General features: G+C 48.4%; 1 protein-coding gene across 4 annotated transcripts; it reads right to left on the bottom strand.

Moving 5' to 3' along the window:
• Positions 1-1,004: 1,004 nt before the first annotated feature.
• Positions 1,005-11,447, bottom strand: LOC112059818 (protein FAM133-like). Of its 4 annotated transcripts, none has more exons than XM_042850986.2 (6): positions 11,025-11,447; positions 9,951-10,037; positions 4,583-4,643; positions 2,975-3,099; positions 2,222-2,281; positions 1,005-1,194 (listed from the first exon to the last, which is right to left on the bottom strand). In XM_042850986.2, exons 3-6 carry the CDS (start codon positions 4,599-4,601, stop codon positions 1,150-1,152), a joined length of 249 nt encoding a protein of 82 aa, XP_042706920.2. In that variant the 5' UTR covers positions 4,602-4,643; positions 9,951-10,037; positions 11,025-11,447; the 3' UTR covers positions 1,005-1,149. The 4 variants fall into 4 exon arrangements, with proteins under 4 accessions (XP_042706920.2, XP_042706919.2, XP_042706917.2 ...); XM_042850985.2 differs by lacking the exon at positions 9,951-10,037 and adding an exon at positions 8,962-9,080 and having other exon boundaries at positions 11,025-11,443; XM_042850983.2 differs by lacking the exon at positions 9,951-10,037 and having other exon boundaries at positions 11,025-11,432.
• Positions 11,448-12,406: the final 959 nt, after the last annotated feature.

Here is a 12,406-nt window from a genome sequence, read left to right on the forward strand (position 1 = left end):
GTGTGTCACCTTGGGCTGAAGACTGCCCTATAATCTGGATAATCACCTCGGTGCTGAGCCCATAGTTAAGTTTTCAAAGAGCAAAATATTCACAATTGACCCATTTTTCACTTTAACAGAAAAGAGCCAATTTCAAAGCAGATTTGGTTTTAACAGCCTGGTAGCCTTGAATGTTCTGAGCCCTTTTGAAATATCTGGCTTGTGCTTGGGCGTCTCTGACTGACAGATCCATCACAGACCATGATGTCTGGATTTCCAGAGAGCTGCACCTGCTGGCTGTTTCCTTACGAGCCGTGTGAGTGCCGGAAGGAGGAGGAACCAGTAACTGAACAGGGGGAAAGAGAACACATGCAAAAATCAAAGGCAGCCTAATCCCGTGGTCTAAGCACAGCACTGAGCGGCAGGTGGCGGGTGAATCCCTGGATCCTTCCATGGTCTCTGGCGAGCACCCAGCTATATAAATTGGGGATAACAATATTCACCCGTCCCATAACCTTTCAGGGACAGTGCACAGTCACGCCATCTGCATAGGAACCCAGGGAAGGTCTGCACTGCAGAAATCCATGGGCTAAATTCAGTCTTGGTGTAATTGGTGATACCTCTCTTGGCTCTGATGGAGCTTACGCCATTATTATTTGTATTATGGTAGAGGCCCTGGCTGAGATCAGGGCCACATTGTGCTAGGTGCTGTACGTGCACATAGCAATAGACAATCCCAGCCCTGAAGAGCTAACAAGCAGACAAAGAGTGGGAGGGGAACCAGAGGCATAGGGATGTGAGGTGACATGACCAAGGTCACACAGTAAGTCAGAGCCAGAACACAGATCACCCGGCTCCCAGTCCAGTGCCCATTCCAATGGCCCGCATTAAATTTGCTCCACTATTAGTACAGAGCTTTGAAAATGTTACAAGCTAATTATTAGTAAAAGGAGGGAAGTGACAGCTCCGTGCAGATGGTGGTGGGGAGGGGGAAGCTTGACTGTGGTCAATAAACAGAGTCTGTCTTTAGTACTAAAACAACTTTATTTGGATGAAACATCCTCAGCACCAAGTGCAGTTTTTCCCAATTGATCCCCTTCTCCTTCACACTACCCAGCACCTGGGCGAAGGCAGGAAACACAAATGTGGCCTCCATTGGCTCCTCAGAAGTTATTCTTTATCCTTCTCTTTTTCCTTCTTGTCGCCATGATGACCCTAGGGGATAAGTTAAAGAGAAACAAGAGGGCGTGTGAGAGCCTAGGCAGCTGATGTGTATTTCCTCGTCCCTCTCTCTTGCTCACTCTCACGGGATCTGCATGGATAAACACCGAACTACAGTCATCCTCGGCTAGAACCAATGGGCTTGCATCACCCACTAGTCAAATTTTACCCTGATACAGACACACAACTTCGATGGGAGTGGCATGGATGAGTCCAATGGCAGATGTGAGCCCGCTGGAGTTATGATGGGAAGAATGATTGTGGCACATCATCTTTTGATGGCTACGTTACCCAGACCACAAGGTTTCCTGGGAGGTTGGATGGGCTTCTGAGACAGTGGATAGCTGTTTACATGGCACGGCTAGCTGTCCTTCAGGCATCCTTTATAACAGGGGATGCCGTTCCCCAGGGCTTCTAAGAGCAAAAACATGACACAATTCCCAAGAGTGTCTGGTGCATTGTGGGGGAAGTGGATCTCCGATCTGGCAGCCAGTCAGAAAACCTCAGGGGCGGAGCCTCTTTTCCAGCGGCTCACAAGATTCCAAGATTGCGGATGTGTTGTGAGCATTCACACTGGGTACCAGACGCAGAATGGGGTTTGCGCTTGGAGCTAATTCTCAGCAGCTCCTGTAGCAGATCCGACTTACCCATGGGGGTATTTTCAAAGTCACCCCACTCTGAACTCTTCTCATGCCCTTTAGTGGCCACCCCATACACACCCCACCTCCAGGAAAGGGAAGAAGAAAAGTCCCCAGAACCACCTGCAAACTCCGGCTGTAGCACTAACATGGTAGCAGCAGGGCTTCCTTGCGGTGCACCCATGTGATTTTGTTACTCCTTCCCCAGACTGGCAGGGGCCAGCAGAGGCTGATCTCTCAGAAGGAGTGAGGAGGAAAGGAAAGAATTTACACTGCCACAGCAGTGACCAGACCCAGGCTGGACAAGGATGTTCTAATCTAAAGCAAAGGAAAAAACCACCCCGCCCAGTAGATCTGCTAGGCATTGATCAGTTCCCGGTTACCTCTTCAGAATCACTGTCGGAACTGCTGCTGCTGCTGCTGTCATCTTCATCTCCCTCTCCCTAAGGGGCACAGAAGAAAGGGTTCATGACTACAATGGTGATAGCACCACTGCACTGGGAACAAAGCTTCCCAGCCAGGGTCAATGTCTATCCGGAGGCATCCCGGCTCATCTCCTGCTGGCAGATTGGGTGGAGGAAGAGAGATCACTTGCATTTTGTTTTGTTGCTTTTACAGCATAGGACAATGTTAACTCTCACTTCCTCTGTTCCCGGTGAGGGAGGAGATGGGGCAATGATCAGACAGCCTGCCTGACTCTCCCCTCCCCGAGAAATGGTTTTCATGCTCAGTACTAGCTGTAACACACACAGTGCCACCATCCTAGGAGGTGGGAAATCAAACGCGCACAGAGATTCAGAGCACCTAAGGCCCAAAGTCTGCTCATAGAATTGCACCCGGGACTAGCACCGCATCCGATTGCCCAATGAGCACCAGGGACGTGCAAGCAGCCTGAGCGCAGGGCTGGCGGAACCTTCGTCACGCACGAACCCAACCCACAATGGCACGCGCAGCTTGCACGGGAGGGGACGCTGGGGGAGGAAAACTTTCCGAAATTGAGTCAAAGAGGTTGGAATTTGTTATTCCTTAATGGCTCTGAGGTACTGAAATGGCAGCTTTAGTCACGCCGCAGCGATGGGGAATCCAAAATGCCCAGACAACACACGGAACGTGGGAATTCTCCACTAGTTCCTCACCTTTTTTTCTTTCTTCTTCTTTTTCTTGTCTTTCTTGTCTCCGTCTTTCTTGTCTTTCTCCTTCTCTTCCTTCTTGTCTTTCTCCTTCTCTTTGCCCTGATCCTTCTTGTCTTCTCTTCCGAACACTGAGGAGGAGAATGAGTGGACAGTTAAGTTGGCACTCCCCACCGGCTCTAGAGGGAGTTCAGCCTGCGTGCCAAGTGTTACACATCGAAGCACGAGGTAGAAAGGGATGAAAGGATGTGGCGCGCTAGGGACCCCCAATCCTGCACCACTGACAGCAGGGTGCCTGGCTTCCACGTGACTCCAGCCCAGTAAAGGCCAAGAGGGGACATGGGCCTCATTATCATGAGGCGGGATTGTGTTTAAGAACATCATTGAGTTGATCAGTACAGCACAGGCCACCAACATGACCCAGCACCCTCCCACTAAACCCAACAACCAGAATGAGGCCATAGAATGGCAGCGAGCAGGAGATGAGGCTATGGCATGCCACAGGCAGAGAACAGGAGGGTCTGAGGCCCACCTGTGCTCAAGGCCCCTGCAATGGCAAGGAAATGATTAAGTGAGATAAACCCAGATAACCCTGGCAAGTGACCCGCACCCGCATGCTGGAGAGGAAGGTGAAAACCCTCCAAGGTCACTGACAATCTGACCTGGGGGGAAATTCCTTCCTGACCCCACACATGGCGATCAGTTAGACCCTGGGCATGTGAGCAAGAACCAGCCAGCCAAGCTCCTGAGAGACAGAATGCCTGGGACCACCTTAGAACCTTGGCCCACCCCACCAATGTCCCATCTCCAGCCATGCCCGGCCCTGCTGCTTCAGAAGAAGAAGATTAAAAAAAAAAAAAAAAAAAAAACCCTCTTCCAGAATACACTAAGGGGTTAAAAGAAATCCCTTCCTGACCCCTGCGATAGCTGTCTGAAACCGGGAAGCATGATCTTTTAGGACCATAAGACAAACTGCAAGTAAGCCCTGCCCGCCACCATCCCAACAACCTCACACATGCCCCTTCTCTGTGCACACCCTTCTAGCGTATTCACAAAGGAGGGAGAGGGCAGGCAGAGAACTGAGTCTTGTAGCCATTCACCGCAGAGGCCAGTGCCTAGCACGTGAGCTTCCTTCCGCAACACCTCCATTTGCACCAGAACACGATCCCCTCTGCAGTACGCAAGCCCTCAGAGGAGCAAGACGGTTCCGCTCGCCCTCTGTGGCAAGAGGGTTGGGAAGACCAACATGAGAGTAGAGATGTATGTGAAATGTTCCAAGCCTGGGCAACAGGGAGGAGTGTGGGATATTTCCGGGAGAAGGACAAGGGAAGAGCTTGGGGGGGGATGAAAAGAGGAACTGGCAGTGGGTCTTCCCAAATGAGATTTCAGATAGCCACCTAGCTGCTCCCTTCGGTGACTACAGCATAGGGTTACGTGCAGTTAGCAATGTGACGAATGACTAGCACTGTGTGTGTGTGAGGACTGATGGGACTCTGGGCCTGAAGCAGGTAGGCTGGAGAGAGAGAGTTCGCTTCCACAACACCCCTTTATCCCACATCGTGCTCATGACTCAATTCTGCGGTGGTTTCCCTGCCCGGATGCAAAGGCACTCACTCTTTAAGATGGAAGACATTCTGCAGCAGCTACCTGGCTCTCGCACGTCGATTCAGAACACCTAGAAAAGAGACATCCCCAGACCAGGATAGGGTTAGAGAGAGAAGTTACAGTACTGTGTGATTTTCAGGATTGATCTGAGTTTTGCAGCATTAAAACGACTGTTTCTGGGTCCCCAACACTCACCTTTCTGCTTTCCTTTAACCTGCAGGTTAAGGATGAGCCCTGAATGTTTTAACACCTTCCAGAACGGTTATTTTCCTGGGCTAATGGAAACCCTCTGCATACAGCCTTAATGAGACCATTCCTGTTTCAACAATGAGGGTAAATTAACTAGTGGAACAACTCACCTAGGGCTGTGGCCGATTCTCCATCACTGAAAGTCTTTAAATCACGTCTGGATGGCCTTTGAAAAGATCTGCTCCAGTCCAGCCAGAAGGCATGGACTTAATGCAGGAATTAGCACTCGGGGGAGGTTCTCTAGTCTGTGTTATGCAGGATGTCAGACAACAGTCCCCTCTGGCCTTAAAATCAATGAGTCTCTGAGTGTGAAGGGTGAGACTAGTTGTTTGGAGGTCCCCAAGGGGTACAGCATGACAGCATCACTCAGAGTGAGTTACTGTCATATCGGTCACCTGGGAAGTGGGTGCAGCGATCAGACTGAGCTAGTCACGGAGTCCTCTCTTTCTCACACCTCCCGTACAGCCACATATTGTATCCGCAGAGAATGGAAACCGCTTTTGGTGATCAAACAGGAAAGGCCCAAAGTTGCCGCACTGAGCATGTACACCTGGGAGTCACCCATATCGCACCTCACAAGTCTCCACTCGCTTGGGAAAGGTCAGTCCTGCTAGATCTCCAGGAGCGGGGCATACCCCCTTCACCCTGGTGAACATGATCCGATCTCAGTGTCACGCACTTCTCCAGGCCAGTTTGCTTTCATGCTTGATTGCCGTGCATTTGACTGTGTGGGTGGAGGCGGAGATGAAAGCTATAGACATTCTAACCCATTTCCAAAGCCAGGTCCGGTTTGGCCGGTTCTAGCCTGAGCTCATTCTCGTGCTCACCCCACTTTCTGCAAAATCATTTTTTAAAAGACTGCAGTCACCTCGCCAAAATATTGGGTTATACAGTGGGTGAGCAGACAGCGACAATAAGCATGTAATTGGCAAACTGCAGTTTTCCCTTGAGGCTGAATGAACCAAAGTAAAAGGTCAAACCAGAATGCCCTATAGACCAAATAAAACAAAGCTGCATATTCATAAAGCCTATGCAAATATGCTAATCTGTATTTCGCTATTTCCTGTGGGCACGAAGAATTTACAAATGATAACAGCTACCCCTGCTATAGCCTTGTCCAGGTGGACTGCTTTCTGAACTGCAATTTCCCCCCTCCGGGAGTACTGCAGAACAGGATTCAAAGCAAAACTGTCTGTGTCTCAGTACCTGACATCAAACAGAGCGAGACCTGTCACTAGATCACTCCCCGCATTTCCCCACTGCTCAGAGTCCCCATGTAACACAGCCAGGCTGTAAATCCCCAGAAAGACACCAAGGAGGAGAAGAAAGTGGCCTTACCTGGCAGGGGAAAAGGCAAGCGGCCTCCCAAGTTTCTAGCTGGTAGCAGTAGCTCTGCAGTTCCTGTCTTGTCATTTTGTACTGTCTCCTCCCCAGTTCCACTGCCAGAGCAGAAAAACTGGTTCCACCATCCTCCTCTGGCATCCCAGGATCCCAGGAAACACAAGGGACCCAGCCCAGGTGCGCAGTAACCTGTCTGCCTGCCTAACACTGACTCATTCAAGAACTTCTGACCCATGGTAGGCAGGACACGGCTGCTATGTTGGTTGGAAAATGCCCACCATATGGACATTGAGTGTTCGGGCCTGCCATGCTGAGCACAATGGGAACTGAGCCATTGACTTCAGAGGAAGCAGGAACAGGGTCCCAAGACTCAGTCCAACCCCCCACCTACTTGGAATGCTTGGCAGCAGCTGGTCATCCAGGATGCTTGAAGAGCCATTAAGACAGGAATCTCTCTCTCCTACTTATGTCATATTTGCTCTCACATATGCAATCATCAGGCCAACAGCTACTCCAGGAAGGCTGTGTACTTGACACATGGGACACTACAACAGACAGATGAATATCTTAGAATGGACAGTTAGTTCCCTTTCATATACGGCACCCTCTAATGTCTGCCCCTGCAGCGATCTTTCACTCCAAGTTCTAACTAGCTAAATACCTAACGACCGTAGTAGCCAATAATGTTAAAGTATTAGTTCTAAACAGTGCCTGGATATGCTCCTCCCGGCTTTTCCTCTTCCAAGCAACGCCCTCATTTCCAACAATATTGATACGATGAAAGAACAGTGACATTATTTTGAGATCCTGAGGGGTCGTGGAACTGCAAAGCACTTTACAAGAATTAATGAATTCAGCCTTGCAGCCCCCCCGGGAAGTGGGAATGACCTTTGCCATTTTGAATGAGTAAAATTGGTTGGGGGAAATTCATAGACTCATAGACTTTAAGGCCAGAAGGGACCATCATGATCATCTAGTCTGGCCTCCTGCACAACGCAGGCCACAGAACTTCACCCACCAACTCCTGTCATAGGCCCATAACCTCTGGCTGCGTTACTGACATCCTCAAAGCTTGATTTAAAGACTTCAAGTTACAGAGAATCCACCATTTAATCTAGTTCAAACCAGCAAATGACCCATGCCCCACACTGCAGAGGAAGGCAAAAAACACCAGGGACTCTGCCAATCTGACCTAGGAGAAAATTCCTTCCTGACTCCAGATATGGCGATCAGTTAGACCCTGAGCATGTGGGCAAGACCCAAGAGCCAGACACCTGGGAAAGAATTCTCTGTAGTGACTCGGAGCCCTCCCGTCGAAGGTCACAACTCCAGCCATTGGAGATATTTGCTAATGGCAGTCGCGGATGGGCCATGAGCCATTGTGGTCAATCTCATCATACCATCCCCTCTATAAATTCATCAAGCTCCGTCTTAAAACAGGTTAGTTTTCTTTGCCCCCACACTGCTGCCCTTGAATTCACACACACAGGATTCAGTTCAGCAAGTAAATAATTCATTGCAAGTTGGGGCCCCAATTCAGAGGACAGGCAGCGAAGACGGGGGAGCTTGGGCATGTCCTTGTGCCTCCTGGATTCTGCAGGCAGCAGAATCCCCTATAGCCAGACCACATTGCATTCTAGTCCAATCCATCTCCAGCATGTCCCTACATGGGGTGGGCAGAGTAGAGGCATTCAGCCGGCCTTTAACTTCAGGAGCATTGCCTTTATGCTGAGAAGATTCCCCCAGCTGGCTGGCTGGGCTGCCCCTGCAGAGCTCAGCTCTAATTTGCAAAGTTTAGTCTCCTAACGATCAAGCCCAGCTACACCAAATATGCCTCTGGAATTGAACTGTTCTCCCTTCAGGCAAACTCCCTCAAACACTTACCGCTCAGCAGGAATCACTCTCGGAGGCATCATAAAGAATGCATCGCTATCATGTAATTAACTGTGCTTTGCATTGACCTGGAGCATCTCTTACAACTACCCGGACAGTTTAGAGATGAAATATAAAAAAAGCCCATCCTGCTATGGCACAAGACCAGGGCCTAGGGAGCTTGGAGTGTTGTTAAGCACAACTAACTTGAGTCTCTAGAAGAGGCAAAGAAGGCTATAGAGAAATCAAGTGATCTGCTGTGAGCATTTATGGCATGGAGTTGGTAGGTTCCAGAGGTGCACCTAAAATTTCTCAGCTGAAAGAAGAGAGCCTGGGCACTCAGTCTGCAATCTCAGCATCCCATGGGATCCATCCCCGTTCGTTGCAATTCTCAGGTGACAGCAGTGGCTTAACAGGCATTCTGACGTAGAGATCGCGACTTTTCCTTTCTGCTGGTGACCTCATCATGGTGGTCCATGCCTTTGCCAGCTCCAGGCTGGACTCTAAAACTGTTCAACTTGGGGTTACACTTGAGGTCCACTCAGAAGCTTCAGCCAGTGCAGAATATCAGTCACTGCTGTTTAAACCGTCAACATGAGCCCGTAAAAGGCCTGCAAGCTGACTGTCAGAGACTGCCTCTCTATCTAGGCCAGACTGTTGCTGTACAGTTGGCTGAAACACTTTCTTGTTGGTTTGCTCCCCGGGTTGAAGTATGCTTGACTCTGCTCAGCGTGACACTCATTACTTTCATCTGTGCTGAACTTAACAGAGCATTGAAGACCAAGCAAAGCAGGAGGGGAAGGTAGTCACGCAGCCAACGTACTTATCCCTAGTGAGAGTAAAATATCACCTATAACGTTAGTTTTGAGACATTTCAGCCAGGTGGAATGTCTAGTTTGGCTATTAACATGCACACAACTACCCACCTTTCCTTCTGGGAGACTGTGATTGTTGACTTGAAGCAGTGCCATGGGAGATGTGTACAAACAGCTGGCCAGCTCCCAAATGACAGGTGCCCCTTGTTACAGTCTGTTGCACTGAGCCTCTGCCAGGAGATGGAGCATGGATGTGTTGATTAAAGGAGTCTATTAACATTTCCAACGGGGATTAATTAACGCAGAGTAAGATGCCAGATAGTTCAAAAGAGGAACTTTCAGTGTGAGGATTCAAGGTAGTTTTCTCTCTCTCCTCCCCCTTCCCCCGCCAAAAAACCCCTAAATTTATTCCAAACAAAAACTTTTCCCATGTAGACAAGAGCTGAGAGACTGTTTTGAGTCACATCCACAAACAGGGAGCAGTTGTTCACTCTTGAGTCCATCCTTCCATGGACAACACTACCGCCAAGCTCAAGACACTGCCATGTTGTGTAGACAAGCTGGTTTATTTAGCCCTCGGGCACCTTTGAGAAAGATTTCAGCTTCACTATGCCCCACATCTGCTGGTTGATCCTCTCTTTTTAGTTCGGAGCCAGGCCATTTCATTGTTTATCTGAGCCACTCAGGCCAGCCCAGCTCCTCACTCACTTGAGGTTTTGGTTGCCTGGTTGGCAATCCTGCTGCCACCGCTTGCTGATAGCAGAGCTTTGTTTCTTCCTTTGCAAGCCAGCTGGAAATCGACTGCGCTCCCCAGGCACGTAAAACATTTTTCTGATTATCCACATTTGTATCTTAATAATCAAACAAATTAACAAGCGGGGATATGGCCGGGCAAGCGCTGGGAAGAAATATCCATAATTCCATCCAGTACAAAATAGATTTTTTTTTTTACATTAGCACAGCAGCTGGTGGAAGGCTGTTTTCTAAGTCCAGGTGTAACAGAATCTCATTGAATGAAAGAAAATAATTACATTTTTCCCACTTCACGCTTCATTGCCTCCCTCTTATCCGATCCTTATCTAGTCTAGAAAGCCTCTCACCTCCTCAAAGAACAAGCACCAGGAGCTCTCACCTAACTTCCAGCTCTCATCAAGTTCAGGCACCAGCCAGGCTGAGTAATAGGATCTCTATTCATGTGAAAACAGTGCAGTCAGACAACGCCTTTGAGTAAGCACTTGCATTGACTCTATAGCTGTTTTCTTTGGTAAATTAGATTGACTACTTGTCTGAGCAAGAATGAGGCTATTCTAGCCTTGGCTATTTGTTACTGTAGTTGCATTCCTGTTGAATGTCTAGCCTGACAGTCCGGCCATCTTATTCCTTAGAGAACTGGAGCTGTTTGGGGTGTTTCTGACGAGAACGCTGTATGCGTTTGAAAAGCTGCTGCGTCATCAAAACCCATTCTCCTTAATTTGTTAGTCTCTAAGGTGCCACAAGTACTCCTGTTCTTTTTACGGATACAGACTAACACGGCTGCTACCCTGAAACCTGTCATTCTCCTTAATTCACTCTGCTCGTTTATCGTTTTCTCTATTTCTCAACCTGTAGCCTTGTCAGGGTTCCCTCCCCACTCTGAACTCCAGGGTACAGATGTGGGGACCCACATGAAAGACCCCCTATGTTTATCTCTACCAGCTTAGGTTAAAAACTTCCTCAAGGCACAAATTCTTCCTTGTCCTTGGAACGGTATCGCTGCCACCCCCAAGTGAATTAGACAAAGATTCAAGGAAAAGAACCACTTGGAGTTCCTGTTCCCCAAAGTATCCCCCCAAGCCCCTTCACCCCCTTTCCCAGGGAGGCTTGAGAATAATATACCAACCAAATAGGTTAACAAGGTGAGCACAGACCGACCCCTTGGGTTTTTAGGGCACTAAAAACCAATCCGGTTCTTAAAAGCAGAACTTTATTATAAAGAAAAAGTAAAAGAAGCACCTCTGTAAAATCAGGATGGAAGGTAATTTTACAGGGCAACCAGATTCAAAACACAGAGGATTCCCCTCTAGGCAAAACTTTAAAGTTACAAAAAAAACAGGAATAAACCTCCCTCTTAGCCTAGGGAAAATTCACAAGCTAAAATAAAAGATAACCTAATGCATTTCCTTTCTATTACTTACAATTTGAAATCCTAGATGCTTAATTCAGGTATAGCTTTAGAAGATGTATTTTCCCTGCCCTGGCTCCTCGCTGACCGGGGAGAACAACAAAGAGAGAAAAACAACAACCTTCCCCCACAGATTTGAAAGTATCTTCTTCCCTCATTGGTCCTTTTGGTCAGGTGCCAACCAGGTTATTTGAGCTTCTTAACTCTTTACAGGTAAAGGAGGGATTTTATGCTACCCTTAGCTGTATGTTATGACAAGGCTTTATCAGTGAGGCTGGCATTTTGCAAAAATTCGGGGATAGTTTCTAAATAGCTCGTTTGCGATCACTGCTTATTTCCCACTTGACGTCCTGGATTTAAACAATCCCACACAATTACGCTGGTACTAGCAGCCTGAGTTCAACTAATCCTGCTTCTCTACAGAGATTGAAATCAAAGGGGTGGCAGAATCAATCGGACTGCCTGTGGAGAAAAGCACTAAACCTGCAGACTACTTGCTGAAATCCCATCCCCTGCGAACAGGAGTAGCGAAACCTGACCCGTGGCAGCAGTCGAAGAGGGAAGTGAAGACAGACACATCCAATTCTGACTGTCTTCTTGCATTTCTCTTATTGCTGTAGGAACTACTCGGTCAGCTTCATGGTACTAAGCCAGATTCTGGGTCAGCGTTGGGTGGTTTTGGAACAGTGGCATCAGAACAAAAATAACGTTCAGTCAGTTAGTGCAGAAACTTCCTTTTAATCATGAGCTTATAAAGTCTACATCATTGAACCAGTAGCACATCTCAGAGAATTTACAACCTCCACCAAAGAGCCTGTCTCTCTCTGGCTGACTGTGGGGGATAAAACACCCCAGGACCAATGTAAGACCTGGTAAATATGGGGCTCAAATCCACAGCCAGAGGCTGGGAAAGGGAGCTCAATAGAAAACAATGCTACTTTCAGCATCAATGCACTTTCCTTGATAGCATCTGTGGCAACTGTCTCCCCAGGCTGAGAATGGAGCTCTGGCCTCTCTCCTATATACATATCTAAAAACTCTGCTCAGCCATAGGGCGGGGAGGGGGGGGGGAGAGATAGAGTGAGGCCACAAGTGCATTGGCCCCCCAGAGCAATACTGCCAGATTAGTTATTGCCAGCTCATGATACGTGAAACAGCACTGGCATTTAACTCAGCTCCTGGCCACAGAACAAATGACCCACGGCTATTCAGCCACTCTGGTGATGAGCGCAGTATAAGAACATATACAGAATAGAATGGCCTTGTGAAAGTAGAGAGCAGAGAGAGTGTGTGTGTGTGTGGGAGGGGGTTGTTCTTTCCTCCCCATCCCTTTGACCCCTCCCCCCTCCTCCCCAAATATGATGTAGGATTCTCAGGGCAATGACTGAACACTTA

Source organism: Chrysemys picta, chromosome 8 (genome assembly GCF_011386835.1).
Source record: "Chrysemys picta bellii isolate R12L10 chromosome 8, ASM1138683v2, whole genome shotgun sequence".
Classification (NCBI taxonomy): domain Eukaryota; kingdom Metazoa; phylum Chordata; order Testudines; family Emydidae; genus Chrysemys; species Chrysemys picta.

Excerpts from the sequence above, each read along its gene's own strand:
- LOC112059818 (XM_042850986.2), bottom strand. Across the intron at positions 2,282-2,974 it reads AGAAGAAGAAAGAAAAAAAG|GGAGAGGGAGATGAAGATGA; the intron begins GTGAGGAACTAG and ends TGTGCCCCTTAG. Across the intron at positions 1,195-2,221 it reads CCGACAGTGATTCTGAAGAG|GGTCATCATGGCGACAAGAA; the intron begins GTAACCGGGAAC and ends CTTATCCCCTAG.